Here is a 22,457-nt window from a genome sequence, read left to right as displayed (position 1 = left end):
GGTTCTCAGTACCCATCCCTACTAATGTTGGAATCCAAAGGAAGGTTATGCAGCGACTGTGTTCTTCCACAACCAGGCACTGACTGAACACTATTTTGCGATCTTTAACGGCATGTTTATTGCTTGCTCGCTCTATCTGGTTCCAGTGGGTGGGGCTAGAGAAGTAGTCGTTGATATTCTTCTGTGGAGGCGGTTTCAACCTATCTATGATAGGTGCATTCCAGGACCTGCCTCAATAACAGTTGTAATTTCAGTAAGAAGGGCGCTTTCAGTTCTGATACTTACAGGATGTTCGCTTGAATACGATTCCCTCTTATATAACAAAAGCTCGGGTTAAAATTGATGTCTTAATTCATGACACCTTTAACCCAGGGTTAAGTGTGAAAGCCTTAAAGGTTTTGAAGTAGATCTATTGTTCATTTCTTTTCATGTACGTTTTATTAACGTTGCAACATTGCTTAAAACTTCTACATGTAGAAAATTCAATTTCTTTATGCTCACAACATCTTGTCTGCTTACTGCCTAGACCTTCCGGCCGGCTGCCATGGTGATCGAGCGTTCATCAGATTTTGCGAAGACGTGGCAGGTGTACCGATACTACGCCTATGACTGTGAGGCCAGCTTCCCTCGCGTCTCTCCAGGCCCAATGAAAAAAGTTGATGAGGTTATCTGCGATTCGCGCTACTCTGACATTGAACCTTCGACTGAGGGCGAGGTAAGCGTCTGAGAAATTAACCCAGTGTATTTTTCAATGTACTTTACTTTGGTATATTTCATAAGTACTGGAATTTCCACTGACACCTTTTTCTTCTGGATCTGCAGGTCATCTTTAGGGTTTTGGATCCAGTTTTCAGAATTGATGATCCGTACAGTCCCAGAATCCAAAGTATGCATAAAGATAAACAAACATATAAAGTACATATTTTTCAAAATCAAATGGCACTAATGGCCTCATAATCCAACTCCTATTATTTTTTGTTATATTATAGACATGTTAAAGATTACCAATCTGAGAGTGAAGTTTACTAAGCTCCACACTCTTGGGGACAACCTTCTGGACTCACGTATTGAGATCAAGGAGAAATACTACTACTCCATATAAGACATGGTGGTGAGGGGGAACTGTTTTTGCTATGGTCACGCGTCTGAATGCGCCCCCGTCGATGCAGCTGGAGAGGTCATGGATGGCATGGTGAGCTTTTCATGTACCATCCCTTGCATGCTTGTTGATGTTTCTGTGCAATATGTCTTATATTAGACTTCGACAAACATTTGATACTATATGTTTTCATTTATAGAGACGGTAATGTTTTATGGGTACTAGCGTTTTGATTTATGTCACAATTCAATGTTTTTTATGTGGATCTCTTTTGTGGCTTTTGTCTCACACACATTTGTCTTGGAAAGAAGTAGTTTGAACTCACATCACAGTATACCGCTAACTCAGTCTGGATCTGTTTCACATTAGTATGAAAGAATGCGGATTGCTCCATGGTTTCCTTTTGAGTAGTTTACAGTGTAAATATCCATGCAGTAGAGAAAATGCTTGTGTGTTTTGGTCGAGCATCATGTTCACATAGCCTTTCATTGTGTTTCTTTTATCATTGGTTGGTGCTTTTTGGACGATAGAAACAGAAATGAGATTCCTGTTTAGTCTGTGTTCACTTCTGTTTATAATCCGTCAGGACGAGATGCGTCTCGAGTCATTACCAATCTTTACCACAGTTATGATCAGAAATCTAGATCTCAAGCTCACGTTTATGCATACAATCTTATTCAAAGACACTGAATTGACCCAGGATCAGCTCTAGGTACAGTTCTGTGAATGCTCAGGCAGTGTCTACGTATGTACAGAATGTTTAATTTAGACCACATGCGTTCAGTATAAACACTTCCTGTTGCCATCTGGTTTGGAGGCCGGATGTGTAGATGGGTCTGAGCGATTGCATCGTTTGTCTGTGTTTCTCCTGTATGAGGAGGCTAATTTTCGCTAAATCTTTCCATGGTCAGGTTTATGAATCATGAGTTTATTTATTGTTTAGTTTTGAGGGACTTGAAATATCTCCAGTGTGTATTTGTTGGTGTATTCAAACATCCTGTTTCAAATATTTTACATTCAATCATTTGGCAGTACGTTGTGTGTTTCCAAGCCATCAAACCCATGACTTTGATGCCTTGGTGCCAACTACTATGAACATGAGTTGATTATTTTGTATCATTTTTAAATCTTGGTTATCATTATTATGTCTTCTTTTTTTGTAGGTCCACGGTCATTGTATGTGTAATCATAACACAATGGGTCTGAACTGTGAGCACTGTCAGGACTTTTATCATGACCTGCCCTGGCGGCCTGCAGAGGGACGCAACACCAACGCCTGTAAAAGTACGACTGACATTACAAAATGCTGCATTGCTGCAACACAAATCTGTTGCACGTGTTGTGTTTAGCATCTTTGAAACAGAACCAGCTCTGGTCACCATTTTCTTTGGAAAGATTTCACATATGACCTGCTTTAGGGAGGTTAATATCTTTTACTCTGTCCTCCATGACAAACGTGGACAAATATGTTGGATAGCTGCCGGATATGCTAGTTACACATTTTAAAAGAGTAGTTCACTTCAAAATTTGCCCACATTCACTTTCCATAGTAATTTTAATTTATGGAAAGTCAATGGGGGCAACAAACCTGAACTGCTCTAAATAGACATATTGTCATCAGGGACAAAAGATTCAATATGATGGCATCATAAATTTAATGTTTTTAGTACTGCAGTACATTTTTGTGTATCACGGCCCGTATTCACAAAACATTGTATCTTACCGCTAAGAGCTCTCCTAAACAGCTGTAAAAGTTTTTAGCTTTTCTCTTAAAACCTATTCTCAACTTTTACTAAGGAACAGAAAGAAATCTTAAGCTAATAGAAATGGCGGAGCTGACCTCGTTGCTATGGATGATGTCAGCAAGTTTACTGACTATGACCACAGTGATTGGCTGATAGAGGATGGGTCTGTCAGTCACTTATTCATAGGAATATTATAGAATGAGGTATCACGCTGACATATTTAAATTAAGATCTTAAAATAAAAATATAAAAATATATATGAAAATACTCATATTCAAATAAAATATTTAAAAATATAATTGCTGCCGTATTCAAATTAAGATGATAAAATATACAGTTAGAAAGTTAGTAAATATTAGTATGTTACTAATTAAACAAGTGAAGAGTTCATTTACAAAAACAGATAATTTTTATCAATTCTCATTTTTTTATTTTCAAAATGCATTTTTTTATTGTGCATTCCAATTAATATCAATCAAACAGTTTGTTTTTATTGTTTTTATTAAGTAACAATAACTTTAAAAAATACAGCTAACAAATACAATAAAACACAATAAACATATGATAACTCAATAAACATGATTTTTCAAATATTTAAAAAAGGAGTTATCTTTTGCAAATAAACTATACGTACTATGTTCATATATATAAAGTAGTACATGTTCAGCTTATTGTAAGCGTTTTGTTGTCTCATAAACAGTTTGCACATAGTCTTCATGGTTAAGCTCATTGTCATGAAATCTTTCCAAAATGTTTACGTTTCAAGGCAGACTGCCGGTGTTAAAGCCATTTTAGGATTGTTGTGAGTTGGTCTTAGTGAGTTAGGAGTCCTCTTCACTACCCCTAAGGTCTCACAGGTTTAGGAGCTAGTTTTAGTGCTAAATGCTTTGTGAAATACTCTTAGCACAAACATTTAGGAGTCTTAGAATTAGGACAGACACACCCATTAGTTTTAGGGGTTTCTCCTAAATCGGCAAGCTATGAGCTACTTTTAGACTTAAGCCGCGGTCAGACATAACTTTGAGCATGCAAATCGTTCGGACGGTGGTACGAAAATGGGAAGGGCCCGATTCCTCCATTTTTTACATTTCTGAACCAAGAGGTCGCGCGCTGTGACATTTTGATCTTCTATTGGCCTCACACGCTCTCGTGATGCGAATTCGCAGGTCTGAGTTCACCAAACTTGAACATTGCTACGCAGCGAAATATCGTTGGATGGGCTTGCGTTTCCGGTCTGTCGCATTCGCATGCGTATGAATGGAAGTCAATGGAGGGAAAACTCAAGTGTGACCGTGGCTTTAAGATGTTTTCTGAACATGGGCCCTGTATACAACCCTAGTTTTGAAACAAAGTTGATGTCGCTCAACTCTTTGTTGTTAGGGACTGTCTGCAAAAAACAACGTCGTCATTTTTCTTTACCAGAGGTAAAGAAATAAAGTTGCTAAACATAATTTTTCATTTTACTCTACTGTTATCGTTTTATCATTTCTAAAGTCAGCAACTTTTTGTTCTACAGTTGTTAGTGCATCTTAACCTTTTTCCTCGCTTCATTTACAGAGTGCAACTGTAACTTTCACTCGGACTCCTGTCATTTTGACATGGCCGTGTACCAGGCATCGGGCAACACGAGCGGCGGCGTGTGCGACGACTGTCAACACAACACCATGGGCCACAAGTGCCAGCAGTGCAAGCCCTTCTTCTACCAGCATCCGGAAAGGGACATCCGCGACCCCAACATCTGCGAGCGTACGTGCCACCTCTCATTTCCCCTGCCTTTCAGTTCCTCTGTCATCTTTTTCTTCCCGTTTCCTTCAGACGGACGCTTCTCCTCTACCTGTCTGGTCTAGTTTGTGATGTGAGGCTCCAGCTGTTCCTTTGTTCATCTCGCGGAGATTTGTGTGTTTGTGTATATGTGTGGGGGGGTAGAAACACCTGGGCTTTGAAGTGGTTCCTCACTGCACGGCTAAGCTCCGCCCTCTCTGCAAACACGCACGTCTACGGTTTCACACTCGCCTTTTGTTGTGGTGACCGAGGTTTTTTATCCCAAGCCCTTTGACCGCAGACGTAGAAATGCGGTTTTGGAATTCTAATGAAAACACTTCAGTTTGAATGATAATTCCTTTTTTCAAAGCTGAAATCTATAACTTTTTAAGATTGAAATTAAAAGACTTAAACATTACTGACAGAAAATTGTATACCAATTAAAACCATATACAGATATTCTACCTCCCAATCTTCTTCCATTAAAATCATGTACGAGAATTGCATGATGTAATGCATATGTTTTTAGTTCCGGATGACATTGATATAGCTCCATTTTTCTGTTCTCAGCTGTCCACACTTCCTTCCATTGTCTTTAAATGCGCTGCTTGGATTTTTCTTTCCAGCCTGTAACTGTGATCCCGTTGGCTCTCTCTACGGAGGAATCTGCGACGCGCTGACAGACGTGTCTTTCGGGCTGATCTCGGGTCAGTGCCGCTGTAAGCCCAATGTGGAAGGAGAGCGCTGTGACCAGTGCAAACAGGGCCATTACGGACTCAGTGAAGATCACTTGGGATGCCAGCGTAAGATTTTTTTTGCAGCAAAAATTGTTTATGTGAAAAGTGTTGCAGGATTGAAACAGTTTCAACAAATAAAAGTTTTGTTCTTGTTTACCCAGCATGCACTTGCAACTCTTTGGGAACAGTACCGGGCGGCAGTCCGTGCGATACAGACTTAGGAAACTGCTACTGTAAGCGTTTGGTCACCGGACAGAACTGCGATCAGTGCCTGGTGTGTGATTTACTTCAAACATGTTATTTTGTAAAAATTACTTTTTTATTTAAAGTTTTACAATTACAGTCTATCACATAAAAAAAATATGTTTTTATTCAGTTCAGTTGAATATCTGCTGCCAAATAAATCGTTTTTCTCCCAAAAGTAATCTTACGCCAATTAGAACTGATGTTTTTGCTTCTTGGGAGGTCTGTGACGAACACATTGGTGTTCAAAGAGCATGTTAACAAGTTCATCTCTCTCTTTAACACACAGCCGCAGCATTGGGGTCTCAGTAATGACATGGATGGGTGCCGGCCATGTGACTGCGATCACGGAGGTGCTCTCAATAACAAGTGAGTTCAATCATTCACTCCGTATGAAGTTTAGCTTTGTGCCCTCATTCACTTCATTATTGATGCTTACTGAGATAAACATCACTCCTGCTATTGTTCTTACGGATAAAACTTTAAACAAACCAAATTAAGAGATGTGATAAAACATACTGAACAACATAATTTCGCTGTGCTACTGAAACTTCGTATGTCTAAATTCGCTGTTTTTCAGGAAATGAAAAAAAAAACACTGTTTTAAATGAATTCCCACTGTGTTGTCTAAGTTGACGAGCACTTTTTAATACTTTTTTTGGTGAAATATTTGCAAAACCCAGTGACAAACAGGAAAGTGTGACTAATAATAATGATTTATGACTAAAATAAAAATAACGAAATATGGAGATACACTGTACAAGGTTTCAGAAGGACAGCAGCGATGGTTACAGTAACTATGGTTACTGCGCCCATAAAGGCCCGATTCACATTTCGTGTTTTTTCCACAGGCATATTCCTTATTTTAAATGTAGACGCGTGGCAGGCACTCGCAAATAGGGGGCGACGGCACGCACATTTTTCTAGGCGCGTTAGCGCCGCATCGAGATTAATGTAAATCGGAGGGTAAATGTAAATGCGTTTTCCGCGCATTTTTAGATGTGAATCGGGCCAAAAAGATCCCATAGTCTTACACTATGAAGGCAATGACCCAAGTCATTTACGGAGAACAAAACCACATCGTAAAACAACTTTTGTATAAAGAAGTGCTGTCATTTTCTTAGTGAAATGTTAAAATCTGCTTTCTTCTGGTAATTCTGCAGTCTTCTTTCAGTAAGTTGTATTGTACCGTTGAGAAACGGCTGGCAGGCATCCTGAAATAACAAAGAGAAGGATGTTTTTAGTCTCAAATGAAGCCTTGGCTGGTCTATAAGAAGTTTCATTCACATGGTTTTACAGAGACAAACTTTAACTGCAGTCCAGCAAACTGTTGGATTTAATTTCTCACAGGGTTTGAAGTTTAACAATGTGTGTCATTTTCGATCATCTTGAGCTACTATTCTACATTTTCTGGACAAACCATCTAAATCTCTTGATGCTTCTTTTTTCCAGTTGTTCTCCTCAAACTGGACAATGTCAGTGTCGCGAGCACATGTTCGGCAGACGCTGCGACCAGGTGGAGTCTGGTTTTTACTTCATTGCGTTGGACCACTACACTTATGAAGCAGAAGATGCCAAGTTTGGACCTGTAAGCATGATTGACTTTATAAAAGCTTACTTAGATTTATTCTGGACGAAGCAAAGACTTTTTTACTTCTCTCTGTAGGGTGTAACCGTTGTCCCGAGACCTCACCCTCAGGACAGATCTCCTTCTTGGACCGGTATTGGTTTTGTGAACGTTCCCGAAGGTGCCTATCTTGAATTCAGCATCGACAACATCCCCTACTCCATGGAGTATGACATCGTCATTCGCTACGAACCTCAGGTAAATTCCACTATTCATGTTATATGTAATGCACGCTAAAATGTTGTCATTGCTAACCTTTTGTTCCAATCCAGTAGGATTTTTTTCTAAAGATGCGGCGATGCTAATTTTCTCCACCGATAGCCGATTATTCAGAGTGATATCTGCCGATGCCGATACCAATACAGATTCTGAAGATGTTAATATTTAATATTAATTAAATTAATATTTATTTTATATTCTCTTATGATTGAAAGGATATATCGACCCTGACTATCGGCTGTTTTTAAACTATCGGCGGATAGTGTGAAATATAGACCGATACCGATTATTTGCCGATATATCGGTGCATCTTAAATTTTTTCCTTTTTGAAACAAAAAAATACAAATTTTGAAGATTGTGCTTAGTACTTCATTGTCATGAATCCAACATCCAACCTACATGTTAGTCAAAGCTCTTGTATGACTTTGGAAATGTGTAATATAGAATTAGGGTTGTTAAGAAAACACACTTGCGCCTCCTTTTTGAATCCTCAAGGCCTCAGTTCCTAGTCATTGGGAAACAGAAACCACACAATCTTCATTATTTCTGCAAGCTATTTATTTATTTACATTTTATAGCATATAAAAAGGCCTTACTGCTAAACTAAAGTCAGCTGGACAGACATGTTTCATCAGGCTTGTACTAAAACAGCATTACATCATCACATTACATCACATTCTTGTCGTCTTATGATACTCGCAGTTGCCAGAGCAGTGGGAGGAAGTGTTGATGACTGTCATTAGGCCTCGCGTCATCACCGCCGACAGCCGCTGTGCCAACACAATGCCTGATGATGACAACCAGATAGTGTCTCTGCATCCTGGATCCAGGTATGGGTTTCGTTTGACCTTTTACAGCCCATTTTACATCATTACATGTAGGATATGCACATTAGGCATTCCCAGAACACACTGCAGCGGTGAAAATATAATCTGAGATGACAAAACTAATGCTTTCATATTTTTTAACTCTATTCTTTTGGTTTTGCTCATCAGGTATGTGGTGCTGCCCCGGCCTGTGTGTTTCGAGGAGGGTTTGAACTACACCGTGCGCTTGAGTCTCTCTCTCTACTCGGCTCTCAGCGACATCCAATCTCCATACACGCTCATCGATTCTGTGAGTTACATCTAATGTCATATCAAATGAACGCCTTCTATTGCATTTCAATCCTAAAGTCATAATGAGTCCGTTTGGGTCCCTCCCCTCAGATCGTGCTCATGCCCCACTGCAAAAACCTGGACATTTTCTCTGGCTCTGGATCAGAGGGAGGGGATTTGATGACCAACAGCGCCTGGGAAACCTTCCAGCGGTACCGCTGTCTGGAGAGCAGCCAAGCCGTGGTGAAAACCCCCATGACTGATATCTGCAGAAATTACATCTTCAGCGTCTCGGCCCTTCTGCACCAGGGAGTTAAAGGTATGCACATGTATATGAATTACTTTACTCTTAAGAGTACTCTTTTGAGTTTGGCTGCTGAGGTGAGCACTTCTGCTATCGTTTATAATTAGGGATCGGAACAAATTCCTACCCTCAGTATTAAACTTCGATACATCATCGGTCCCTTAAAACTTGTGATACACAAGAATGATACATTAAAATAATGTGGTTTGTTGAGGAAAGGTGTGATAGTACTTGCTAGCACCCTAGCAAGACTCAAATTTTGATTTGCTAATGCTAATATTAATGCTAATCCTTTAATAATAATGCTAATCCATTAATATGGAAGCCTTGTTTTAAATGTTATATTTGTTAAGCAAGAATTAGTTAGTGCATCTTCTGAACGGTGCTTCCAATTTCACCTCCTGTAATTTCACACATCATCCGTTCACATCGCTCTGTTTGATCAAGTCACACACACACATATTCCCCCTGTCATCACTGCATGACACCGGCTACATTCTCTAACCACATAAGCATCCCAGTTCACCTTATTTGAAAGACGTGCCATCTTTATTCTGTCATCTTTCATTTGGGTTTCAGTCTTCTGTCAGGCAGTAGAGGGGCCTTCCTGACTCATGTCAGAGCTTGTAACACAGCCCCGGGTATAATTACACTACCTTATATGTTTCCTGTCTAACAGTCTCCCAACACGACACAAAGACAAGCAAAAGATGTGGCTGGAGGCATAAAGGATGCAAGCTTTTGCTAGTGTTAACACTACTGTATAAACATTCAGTTTTGGTAAAAGCAAACCCAATATTACAAAGATTCACTACTACACATATATTCCAAAGTACTAGTGTCCATTTTAAATAAGTCTAAATTTTAACCTATCTAAATGGTACATTTGTGGGGTATAAATAGAACAATGGTTGTTAAATGAGTTAGCCTAAAATTTTAATCATTAAACCAAGAGGAATGCAAGCCTAAGGTCATTGAAAGGCAAAATAAAATAATGATCTGTTACATTTTATTTATAAAGTTTGGTTTTAAAAATAAAGATGTGATTCTTTTGGCCGGCACCAACAACTTCTCAGAAGTTCACTTGGGTTTTTTGAGGTCTTCCAGGTTGAGATGTTTGTTAAGTCATTAGGCGAGACAGGTCATTGTGGGTTTAACGCTTGAGTGGCTTTGAGTTGAAGTTCAGTAAGTTAGTTTGATGTGATTTATGAGGCTAAAAGTTTACACAAGCTCTAACTCGCTGAACAGGAAGTAGTATAGATATGATATAGGGACGTACAAAGACGCAAAGTTTTATCACAAGGCCTTTTATTCACATCACAGGTTTCGACAAGATGTTGTCAAGGAAATGCCTGAAACGAAACCAGTCCTGTTCTACAACCAAGAGTAGAAAATAAAGCATAAAATAAAAGCCAAATTTTGGTAATGCCGCATAGCTAGACCTTGAAGTTGTCTTGTTCAAATACGCCATTGAATGCTAAAAAAATACCGGATGCACTAATATAGACATTTTATGGTGGTCACTAAAGTGACAATTTCTTCTGTTTGTTGTATAAAATAACATATGTACAGTTGAGATGTGTGTGTTTGAGCATTGCTTTATATTTCTTTCTTCTGTATCTCAGCGTGTCAGTGTGACCCTCAAGGGTCTCTTAGCACCGTCTGTGACCCGAGCGGCGGGAAGTGCCAATGTCGAACCAATGTAGTCGGCCGCAACTGCGACAAGTGCGCCCCAGCCACCTTCCTGTTTGGACCACAGGGCTGCCGGCGTGAGTTAAATGATTATCTTCATTATATTCATTACATTACATTCAATATTTTAATGCTCATTTAATGCACTTGATAGTAAACAGAGGATATATATTAAAAGAATATACCAGTATGGTAAAATGTGTTTGTTGTTCATTAGCCTGTGATTGTAGTCCTGAGGGATCCGTTCATGATTTCTGTCGCGAGGCCACTGGTCAGTGTGAGTGTATTCCTGGAGCGTATGGGCGGCAGTGTGATCACTGTCTGCCCAGACACTGGGGCTTCCCCAACTGTCGGCCCTGTACCTGCAACGGTCATGCCGAGCAGTGCGACCCCAACACCGGACAGTGTCTGTCCTGCAGAGGATACACCACCGGACACAACTGTGAGAGGTTAGTGACCAGCATCAAACTCATGTCTATGAACATGATTTTCAGATGTAAATATTGGTAATACTGCACAATAAAGTTGTATTTGTTTACATTAGTAAATGCAATAGCTAACATTAACTAACAATGAAGAATTTGTTTTTTCCAAATTTATTAATCTTTGTTAATGCCAATACAGTTCATGTTAGCTCATGGTGCATTAACTAATGTTAACAGTTACATCTTAGTAAATGCTGAAATTAACATGAACTAAGATTTATAAATGCTATAGAAGTATTGATCCGTGTTAGTTCATGTTAGCTAATGCATTAACTAGTCACGTCAAAAAATAATTGTGATATTAAATCGTGATTTTTAAACTGCGTTTATCGATATTGTGTTAATACTACACACTACACATGATAATATCCTCAATAATTCCTCAACCCATTTAAAATTTTGCCATAAGAGCCACAATAGTTTCAAACGTTCTGCCTGTAAATGTGACTGATAAAAAAAACGCAATCCCAACGATACCGTGATAATACCGTGGTTGGTTTTCGCAATATCAATATTATTATTATCATACCTTATTATCACAATATTTTATTGTGTAGTGGAAATCTGATATTTTGACAGCCCTAGCGAAATAATAATTATTTAATGAATTTATTTAATAAATAGTTTAATTAAATTGCTGAATATCATGATACTTTAAATATTTAAAGGTTAGATTGTAGCAGTATTTCTATCGTATTTTAATTGTTGCCTATTGGAAATTCTGATAATAATAACGATCACTATAACGAGTAACCTTTTTTTATAATTTACAGATGTTTGAATGGATACTACGGTGACCCTGTCCTGGGCTCTGGAGACCACTGCCGTCCCTGCATGTGCCCTGATGGACCCGACAGTGGGCGACAGTTCTCCAGCGCGTGCTATAAGAGTCTGGAGTCGGACCAGGTGTTCTGCGTCTGTAACAAGGGATATAAAGGTAACTAGCAGGCATCTCACTTGATTTATTTGAGCTTCTGTCAACACTGTAAAATACCATCATGACTCGCAAGAACTTGTTACACTAACATAGAATACAGTAATATTTTCCCCAGCCATATGTAAATTGCACTGTATGTAGAGAGGGCTGTCATTTTGTGACACGTATCAGAGGTTAATGTTCAAAGTGTTGCCGGCAGGTGCCAGGTGTGAAGAGTGCGCCCCCGGGTATTATGGAAACCCGCACGAGGTGGGCGGAGAGTGCCGGCCGTGTCAGTGCAACAACAACATTGACATGATGGACCCCGTGTCCTGCGATGCCCGCACGGGTACCTGTCTCAAATGCCTGTACCACACGGAGGGCGAGGGATGTGACCGTTGCAAGCTTGGTTACTACGGCAACGCCCTAAATCAGAGTTGTAGAAGTAAGTGTTTGGTCGCTAATATATATGTAGTATAACCACAAAATTGCCTCTAATGTCATAAATGTTTTCTTTTTGCTCAGAGTGCGTGTGTAACATTATGGGCACGGCTGCAGAGACGTGCCCCTCTCAGGGTAACTGCAACTGTGATTTAAGCAGCGGTCAATGCCAGTGTTTGCCCAATGTGGTGGGTCAGCGCTGCGATCAGTGCGCTCCTGACACCTGGAATATGGCCAGCAGGGAAGGCTGTGAGGTCTGCGACTGCGACCCCAATCATTCCTCAGGCACTTCCTGTAATGAGGTCAGACCCGACTCACACCTGTGTTTATGTCAGTTGTGTGTAAGCGTATGTTTTGTAAAAATGTGTAAACTGCATGTGTAGATGATTCATTTTTGTTTTCTCCTGTGCGCTGTAGATTACTGGCCAGTGCACTTGTAAACCCGGGTTTGGTGGCAGAAGCTGCAGGGAGTGCAGAGAACTCTTCTGGGGGAACCCAGAGGTCAAATGCCATGGTGAGTAAAGAAAGAATAAGAATATAACCAATGAATTATAATAACTGTAAATACAATAACACAAAATATTTGTATTTCTTTTATTTTTACCTTAAAGGAAAATAATATGCATTAAATGTTATCCATATGTGCCTCATTTAGTTACATTCGCAGTGTTGGGTGTAACTAGTTACTAAGTAATTAGTTACTGTAATAAAATTACTTTTCCCTTGAACAAGTAAAGTAAGGGATCACTTTATTTTTTTCTGTAATTTAATTACAGTTACTTCTGATGTAATTGAACTAAATACTTTGTGTACTATTATGTGTGTGCAATAGTGGAACTGACATCAAAATTCAAAGTCTAACTTAAAAATCCGTGCTTTAATGTATAATTCTCACATTTGTAATACTTTGGTCTGTTAATAATACTACTTTATGTTGTTTTATATTATTTATTTGAATGAACTAAAAGAGCCGTTTCATTTAGTCATTTAGCAGGTTGATGTAGGATATAGAAAGTAATGAGTAATAAGTAAGTAAATACTTTTTGGAGAGAGTAATTTGTACAGTAATCTAATTACACTATTGAATATGTAATTAGTAACTAGTAATTAATTACTTATTCAGAGTAACTTACCCAACACTGTACATTTGTTACATTTGTGTGATATCAGCCACGTCGACCACATTGCTATCGGTATCGACGAGGGATGTAACAATATTAAATGTAATATTACATCTCACGGTAAGATAATGCCTTTGTGTAAAGGTCACGGTACAATATTTATGACGGTATTTTAAATAAATGAAGGCTTGTAAATGTGCCATAAGTGTTTATTAAACAGTTCTTGAACACTGCAATGATGTACAAATTAACCATGTAATATCCTGTCCTCTTTTATTTATCCTCTAATCATAACTGTTGCTTAGAGGTATGGGATATAGGATGAGACGGGTCAAATGCCTTTTATAAAATTAAATAATGGCTGTAGCTGGTCCTTGACAAAGGTAATCTGATAGATAATCTATTTTTTATTGTTAGGCACGGAAGACCTATCATTTCATGTGACCACGATAATAGACAATTTCGCTATTGCGATACCACGAAATTAATAATATTGCTACATCCCTAGTATACCTAAAATATGGTATTTGAATATACAGTATATACAGCATATATACAGTATATATATATATACGTCGACCACTAAACCCGAAACTCAAACCTTAAAACCTGCAGGCAGCCCAATTTCACGGGAATGTGCAGTGGGAAAAGCCCTCAGCCCGGTCTCTTTGATTTGGCCCAGATGTGCGTGACCATGACGAGATCATGGGGGATCTGTCCAAGCCTTGCAATTTACTCTCTGCTCCCACAATGCACCTTTGTTTTCGTGGGCTTTCCCCTCTTCATGGGGCCGTTAGTGTCCGACGCAGGATCTTCCACAGAAGAGTCTTTGTCGCCTCTCTCAGACTGTCGTTGCTGGTGTCCAAAGCTCCATGAACATTTGATATCATTTTGCTGGTGTTCCTGGTTGGGCAACATCCTGTAGGATTACTTGCAAGGACAGTTCATCCAAAAATGAAAATCTATTATACAGATGCCTCCGTGTCATTACAAACCCGTATGACCTCTCTTATCAATCCAACGAAAACATACTATAACCTGGAAAATGTCAAAGAAGTAAAAGTGAATTTTCATTTTTGGATGAGCTATTTCAGATCTAACTTCAGACGTTTGGCCTTTAGCAGAGCAGGTTTTGGCTTTGAGCTGAAAAAGCTGTGCACTGACACAAATCTCTCCCCCCCACCCTTCGGTTTGTTTGGAGAGCCCTGCTGGAGCAGGAAGCCCCCTGTGTTCCTCTAGATCCAGTTACCCTTCTGTAACCTTTCTATTGACTCGCTCTCAATGACCTCTGCCTTCTTCTAACACAGGAATGAGCATTTGTTCAGCTAGAATTGTGTAAATGTGTGTTTTGTGGTCTCCTGATAAATACTAGCTTGACTGATAAAGTCTGAAGAAAGCCTCATCATTTTGCCCAAGTTTATCAGCTATTTCATAAGTTGTGCTGAAAGGAGTAGTTCACTTCAAAATGTGCCCCCATTCACTCACCATAGTCATTTTTATCCATACTATGGAAAGTCAATGGGGACAAATTTGTGAACTACTCTATTAAAGGGATAGTTCACCCAAAAATGAAAATCATTTACTTCAAACCTGTAAAAATGTTTTGTTCTCCTGAACACCAAGGATGATATATGGAAACATGTCAGTAACCAAACAGATCTAGCCCCCATTGACTCCCGTAGTATTTATTTTCCTACTATGGCAGTAAATGGGGGATGAGATCTGTTTTGGTTTCTGACATTCTTCCAAATATCTTCCTTTGTGAAATTTATACAGGTTTGGAACCCGAGGGTGAGTAAATGATGACAGAATTTTCATTTTCGGGTGGACTGTCCCTTTAAGTAAACTCAAGTAATTTGAAAGAACTTTTTATAATTTATAACCAGCAACGATTTTTACAGTTTTGCAGTTTTGTTCTTAAATAATAGGCTTTAACAGTAAAAGGTAACATTTACGTCATTTTTAGTTTAAGATCATCTTTTTTTTTGCAAGATACTTTGTAGAGTATTTCTCTGAAGTAGCTCTTATTTTAATTATATCATTAGAATTTTTAATAAAGCTATGCTTTAAGTAAACTATTTTTAAACTCAACTATTCCATATTCAACGCAAATTCGAATATGTTGAAATATACATATTTAATATGTTAATTATTAATTGTCCATGTGGTCATGGTTGATAGAGATTATAAATTTTGAATTAGTAAAGAGTTACTTTTAAGAAAAACTTTTTAGTGATTAAAGTGATAGTTCGCCCAAAAATGAAAATTCTGTCATCATTTACTCACCCTCTTGTCATTTCAAACATGTACGACTTTCTTCCTTCCGCAGAACACAAAAGAAGATATTTTGAAGAACGTTGTAAACCGAACAGCGACGACACCCATTCACTTGCGTTGCTTTTGTGTCCATACAATAGAAGTGAATGGGTGCCAGTGCTGTTCGGTTGCCAACTTTCTTCAAAATATTTTGAAGAAATACTTTTGTGTTCTGTCTGGTTGACAAGAGGGTGAGTAAACGATGACAGAATTTTCAGTTGAATTTAAATACAACATTGACGGTGTATTAGTAATAACTTACTATATTAAACTAACACAACACTGTATAATGGTGCTTTTACTTGCATGTTCTTCCCAAAATGCACAAATCAAGTTCAAGTGAATTTGTAGACACGTATAAAATGATCATGTCCGCCGAGCAGCCGTCCGCATGTTTTCTTACTGTTTAAACATATCTGGCAACTCTATCAGTGGGCAGAAGTAGGAATGCTTTCAAAGGCACAGCTTGTTAACACTGTCATGAATGTTAAACATCAATAAAATGGAGTGTGTAATTATAGCAGTAACTCTTGGGCTGTGGGATATTCCATCCCCCTTTCTCCACTCGTGTGTGTGAGGGTGTTAAAGATTTACATCCCCACGCCTCGCCTCGCCTTTTGTGTAAGTCTGTGTAAACAAGACTGAGTACACAAATGCATTGCATGTGTTTGTTTACATTCGGTCTTGCTCAGGTCATTTCAAATTCTCAGCAATTAAACAACAAAATGCGTATTTCAGACGGTAAAAGCCCATTTCAGACTTATTGGGGGACCGTTGTAAGCGCGTAAACTGCTACAAAATACTGCCCGTCACCAACACAATACCACTGAGCCTGTTGCGGTGTCCGGGGGTCACATTCACTACATTGTGTCGACAAGAAACTCCCCCGGTGCTGCCTGAGGCCTTCTGGATAATAGCAGGGATTAACCTCCGAGATAATTCCCTATCTCTACTGGCCTTTGGGAAGGAAAGCCCTCAGGTGAAGGAGTTTGTTTCCTGAGGAATGCGTGTGTGAGTAAACACTAGACTGGAATGTGTTTTAAGTGCGTGCGTATTGAATGTGTATGGTTATGTTTTCACACGCATTGATGTAAAGTTGCAGTCTGTAGATGTGTCCCAAATGAATACAGACATTTTGTTTCAGAAACCTAGTGAGACTAGGCTTCCTGACTTCCTGATGTGCTGTTTGCTAAGTGTCCTGTCAGTCATTTAGGGGCCGTTGGTGCCTTTTGTTCACCAAACACATCGACACGACACCAGTAATGCGGCGCTGAAGTGGGCAAACAATCCATCCTCGTCTACTCGTCTCCCCCCATTCTTTACTCACCCTTTCAGTCCTAACCTAATAAGGTCACATGAACTCAGAGAATGCAGGTGTTGTCAGAATGTGCCACGGTCATCGATCAGCTGCCCTAAAATGTGTTATACGAGCCCTTCCGTTCAGTTCTTTCAGATTTAAACGTCTGAAATCTCTTAACATACTTTTGAATACACTCATTTAAGGTATTCTTAAAAGGACAGTACACCCCAAAATAATCTGCCATCATGTATTCACACTCGTGTCCATCAAAACCTGTATATGACTCTTTCTTCAGTGGAACAGATATTTCGAGAAATGTCCATACAATGGTAGTCAATGTTGTTTGGTTCAAAATATCTTCTTTTGTGTTCTGCAAAAGAAAGAAAGTCATACAGGCTTTGAATGACAGGAGCGTGAATGAATGATGAAAGAATTTATTAACGTGGTCATCGTGTTTTATATTTTCAGCGTGCGACTGCGACCCAAGAGGCATCGCAGAGCAGCAGTGCAACAAGGTCACGGGTCACTGTGTGTGCGTGAAGGGCGTGTCCGGGCCCAGATGTGACACGTGCGCCCGCGGTTACTCCGGCGAGTTTCCACACTGCGAGCGCTGCCACCAGTGCTTCGCCGAATGGGACATAATCATCGGCGACCTCACTAACCAAACACACAGACTGGTCCAGAAAGTCAACACCATCAAAGCCAGCGGCATTACGGGACCCTACCAATCCACCATCAATAACGTTGAAAGCAGCGCCAACTCGATCCGCGACATCTTGGCCCAGAATCCAGCCACTGAACCTCTCACGGAAATCCAGGGGCTTCTCGAACAAGCCGCGTGAGTTGCCGCCATGCGTAGATCTTTTGTTTTGCCGTGCGTGTATTTATTCTGTTTGTATTCACATTCCTTCTCAAGTGCCTTGATGGCGGAAATGAACAAAAACCTGAATCTGACGGAGGAGAGCCTGTCCGAGATCTCCAATGACAACAACAGCACGTACACCAAGCTGAACTCTCTCAAAGAAGAAGCTGAGAAACTGAAACAGACTGTGAAGGACCTACAAGAACAGGTAGAGTTTGTGAAGAACTCGGACATTCGGGGTGAGCAACATCACAATGGAACTCTTACTGTAGAAACGTCTTCTAAAGATCATTTTAACCATGAATCCAATCTGTGTCTACAGGTGCCGGAGCCAGCGTGACTCGCTACTACCAGCAGTCTCAAGAAGAGGAGACTCGTGCGAACGCCTCCGTCAGCGACCCATACAACCTGGTCAATCGGTCCGCCGCCCTGCGGAGCGAGACAGAAGATCTGATGAATCAAACCAAAGAGGAGTTCAATCAAAGGCAGGAGGAGTTTTCCAAACAACTGGATGATCTGGCTGGACAGCTGGAGACTCTTGATTTGTCTGAGCTCAGCGAGAAGGTACAGCACTCGCCACCTTAACTTCAACTTCTTCAGCTATGAAAAAATCTAAAATTGAAATGCTTCATTTCCGGTTACAGACGTGCGGAAGGCCAGCTGGCTCGGAGAACTGTGTCGACTCTCCGTGCGGAGGCCTGAGCTGTGTGGATGCCGAGGGAAACAGGAAGTGTGGAGGAGAGGGTTGTGACGGTATCACCACGCTCGCCCACAACGCCTGGCAGAAAGCCAAAGACTTTGACCTGGAGATTAGCAGCGCTATGGAGGAAGTGGACAAGCTCTCCAAAATGGTGAGGATTCTGGGGCTCTTGATGTAATGCTTTTTTTAGCGATAAGCCTCCATTCACACGTTCTCGTTATGATTATAGACGGTACAGAATTCTACAGAAAATCTTTGCCCTGTCTTTAAAGAGTCCTTATTTTTCTGCGTTCAGGTGTCAGAAGCCAAAGTCAAAGCGGACGAGGCCAAGCTGAACGCCCAGGAAGTTCTGACCAAGACTAACGAGACCAAGCGGCGTGTGGACGGCAGCAACGAGGAGCTGCGTCAGCTCATCAAACAGATCCGAGACTTCCTCACTCGTAAGATCCGCTCGGGACGTTTGAACTATGTTTGTTGTATGAACGATCCCTTTCAAAACCCTTACACGTGAAATTCTGCTTATGCACCTGCAGAGGACGGAGCTGATCTGGAGAGCATTGAGGCGGTGGCCAATGAAGTTCTGGAGATGCAGGTGCCCACGACGCCAGCCCAGCTGCACAACCTGACGGAGGAGATCAGGGAGCGAGTGAGCAGCTTGTCAGACGTGGAGGACATCCTTAACCAGAGTGCGGCTGACATCATGCGAGCAGAGGCCCTGTTAGAACAAGCCCGCAAGGCCAGGTACCATACACATATCACATGATACGTCATGTAACATCAACCCCAATGTACAGCCGCGGAAAAAGTGAAGAGACCATTCCAAATGTGCATTCAGTCTGCATTGGTAGATGTATTGTGGTCATTCCAGTCCAGTGTTTGTTGAATTTCAACAGTGACATAAAGTCATCCAACAGCAATGTGAAAGACTGACAGCATGACAAGACACATGAAAACTGTGATGAAAATCAAGGTTATTGCATAAAAAATAATGTTTGAACTTTTCCTAAATACATGTAGAAATGTGACTGTCGTTTTGCTTAAAGGTGAATATGAACTTGTTTTCTTTGCAGTATTTGAGGTCTGGAAAAATACAGAGCATCTGTTCTGTTATTTTGACCTTTTCTGCAAATAAATGCAACTAAAAACCATTATTTTTATCTGAAATGCGAGAGAAATATTGTTAGTAGTTCACAGAATAAAATACAAATAATCATTTGACCTAAACACAAACCTATAAATAGTACAATTTAGAAAAACAGAAAATGGTCTTTAAAATGGTCTCTTGGTTCAGCTGTGTGATATAGGATGCACAGTGCTATAGAAATTATATGGCAGTGCCACCTAGTGGTCAGTTTGCTGAACAATCTCTGTAAATCTGACAGGAAAGATGCCACAGACGTCAAAGAAACAGCTGGAGTGGTAAAGGAGGCTTTGCAGTCAGCCGAACAAGCACAGACTTCTGTGACCGAGGCCTTAAAACGGGCCTCTGCCAACATCAAAGGAACACAATCATTGCTGGTCTCGGTGAGCATGCACGTCAGACTTCATTTAGTTATGAACGAATTACTGTTTATGAATGAATTTTATAAGTGAACGAAGCGTGTATGAAATGTAACTCAACGTCTGTAGTCTGAATGTACAGATTAACTATTTTTTCATTATTACTTTTACATCGACAGACAGATGCAACAGGGTTCTTATGTTTCTATTTCTATATTTTTATTTGGCTCTTTGGAGAACAGGTTGAATCAGAGACGTCCGATTCAGAGCTCAAGTTGAGTAACGCCACCCGAAGTCTCCTGCAGTTGGAAAGCGACGTCGCTCTGATGAGAGAAAAGGCTCTCAACACCTCCATCAGCGTTAACAGCACAGAGAAAACCACCGAGAGCATCAACCAACTGACCGAGCGGCTCAGAAAGGTGATGGTGTCATCCTTTAAATCTGTTTTTGCACATCAGACGTTTTTGTGTTGGGAACCTCCTGTAACCTTGTGTTGTGGTTGACTGTATGTTCAGGAACTGGATTCAGAGCTGAAAGATAAATACAGTACTGTAGAGGAGCTCATCACACAGAAAGCCGAAGGAGTGGCAGAAGCCAGAAAACAAGCAAAGGCGCTTCAACAGGAGGCTAAAGATCTGCTGCTACAAGCCAACGACAAACTTAAGCTTCTTAAAGGTACATAAACATAAAACGAGAGTTTTACCAATTTCACATTGATATATTCAGACTATATATCATCAGTGTAGAACAGTCCGTTTTTAAATATATATACATGCACATTCATAGATTTATTAATTTATGTACATTAAACATTTTAACATGTTTTGCTTTCTAGGGTCTGTCATGACTGTTTTCAATATAGTTTATTTGTTCACGGTCTTGAAATGAACTACATGTCTGTGTTTTTATTAGATCTTGAGAAGAGCTATGATGAGAATCAGAAGGTGTTGGAGGACAAAGCCAACGAGCTGGTGGAACTAGAGAAAGCTGTGAGGGATTTACTCCAAGAGATCAGTCACAAAGTTACTGTCTACAGCACCTGCCTGTTTTAACACTAAAACCAAACGTCTTTATTAGGGAAATAAATAGTATTACCTCTATGCCAGTTTTCTGAAAAGGTTTTATGAGCTTTATAATGTTGACCACAAGAGAATGTAATTTGGATTTTATGAACAGACCAAAGAGTGAATGTATGATATGCCCAAATGAACTATAGGACTGCAATTAAAACGACCTCAGTGTTTTAAAATGAAAAGACAATCAAATATCTTTTTTACTTTTATAGATATATGGACCAATTTCTAATATTCATGGAAGAACTGAATAAACTCATGTCAGCAATAATGAAGTGTCTATTGTTTTCAGTCTCTCAAAGCACAAATGTAGTCTTTGCGTTGCCGTGAAAGTTTAAAATATGGTAATAAAGATGCTGTTTTATTGTGTTGTGCAAGACACTTTAATCAGATCTTTTAAATAATAACAAAAGAATGAACACACATAAGAGACTTGTTTATTGAGAGTTTTTGTTACACTGTTGATTTTGTACTCAACTGTAACGCTATCTATGGATCTTAAATGAAAGCAGCCAGTAAAACCTGAGGAACAGAGGAACCATATTTACATAAAAACAGCAGCCCATAATGCCGCCACCCTACTGAGCAAGTAAAAACTCCCTACGATATGTAGGAAGATACCTTGGGAGGAACCAGACTCAGTGGGGGGAAGTAGCCCATCCTCCTCTGGCCGGCACATTTCGGACATACTGAATTTGTAAATATGGTTCCCTTTCTGTCGGTCTCTCGACGTTGTGTCGAGCCGACAGATGGTGTTCGTCCTTGAGAACCAATCGCTTCCGACTACTTAGAAAAGGCCAATGAAATTGGCAAATGAAATTTGCATGCCGGACTCCGCCCCTGGATATCTGGGTATAAAAGGGAGAGGGCGTGCCTCATTCATTCACCTTTTGTTCTTCGGAGCCTTCGCTCATGAATTGCAGACCTTCGCTACTACTTAGCAACACAGACTGCCGGTTCTACGATGTGGTGCAGCGGACTGTCCCTTCCTGCGGCGACTTGCCCTGGGCGTCTCGGCGGTTCCATAAGTGTTCGAGTTTTTTCTCTAAAAGAGCAAATTTCTCCAGCGTGGCTTGTCCCGCTGTTCTCGTGGGTGCAACACACTCATCGAGGAGGGGGACGGACACGAGGTCTGCTTCCAGTACGCTGGGGCAGCCCTTGTGGATACGTCCTGCCCGCACTGCGGGCAGTTGAAGATTCAGACGTTGCGTCACCACC

The 22,457-nt window shown here is 40.3% G+C and overlaps 1 protein-coding gene across 1 annotated transcript; it reads left to right on the top strand.

The window, feature by feature from the left end:
- Positions 1-995: 995 nt before the first annotated feature.
- lamb1a (laminin, beta 1a) lies at positions 996-21,510 on the top strand. The gene is made up of 27 exons (XM_057330363.1): positions 996-1,192; positions 2,263-2,383; positions 4,402-4,590; positions 5,232-5,408; positions 5,504-5,616; positions 5,875-5,954; positions 7,038-7,173; positions 7,252-7,410; positions 8,135-8,262; positions 8,428-8,548; positions 8,641-8,848; positions 10,459-10,602; positions 10,743-10,974; positions 11,784-11,947; positions 12,147-12,371; positions 12,452-12,669; positions 12,785-12,881; positions 17,573-17,942; positions 18,021-18,205; positions 18,289-18,530; positions 18,611-18,817; positions 18,962-19,106; positions 19,200-19,407; positions 20,049-20,190; positions 20,409-20,585; positions 20,682-20,841; positions 21,079-21,510. Exons 1-27 carry the CDS (start codon positions 1,106-1,108, stop codon positions 21,216-21,218), a joined length of 4,575 nt encoding a protein of 1,524 aa, XP_057186346.1. The 5' UTR covers positions 996-1,105; the 3' UTR covers positions 21,219-21,510.
- Positions 21,511-22,457: the final 947 nt, after the last annotated feature.

Source organism: Triplophysa rosa, linkage group LG3 (assembly GCF_024868665.1).
Source record: "Triplophysa rosa linkage group LG3, Trosa_1v2, whole genome shotgun sequence".
In the NCBI taxonomy this organism is placed as follows: domain Eukaryota; kingdom Metazoa; phylum Chordata; class Actinopteri; order Cypriniformes; family Nemacheilidae; genus Triplophysa; species Triplophysa rosa.
This window is presented reverse-complemented; position numbering and strand designations above follow the sequence as displayed.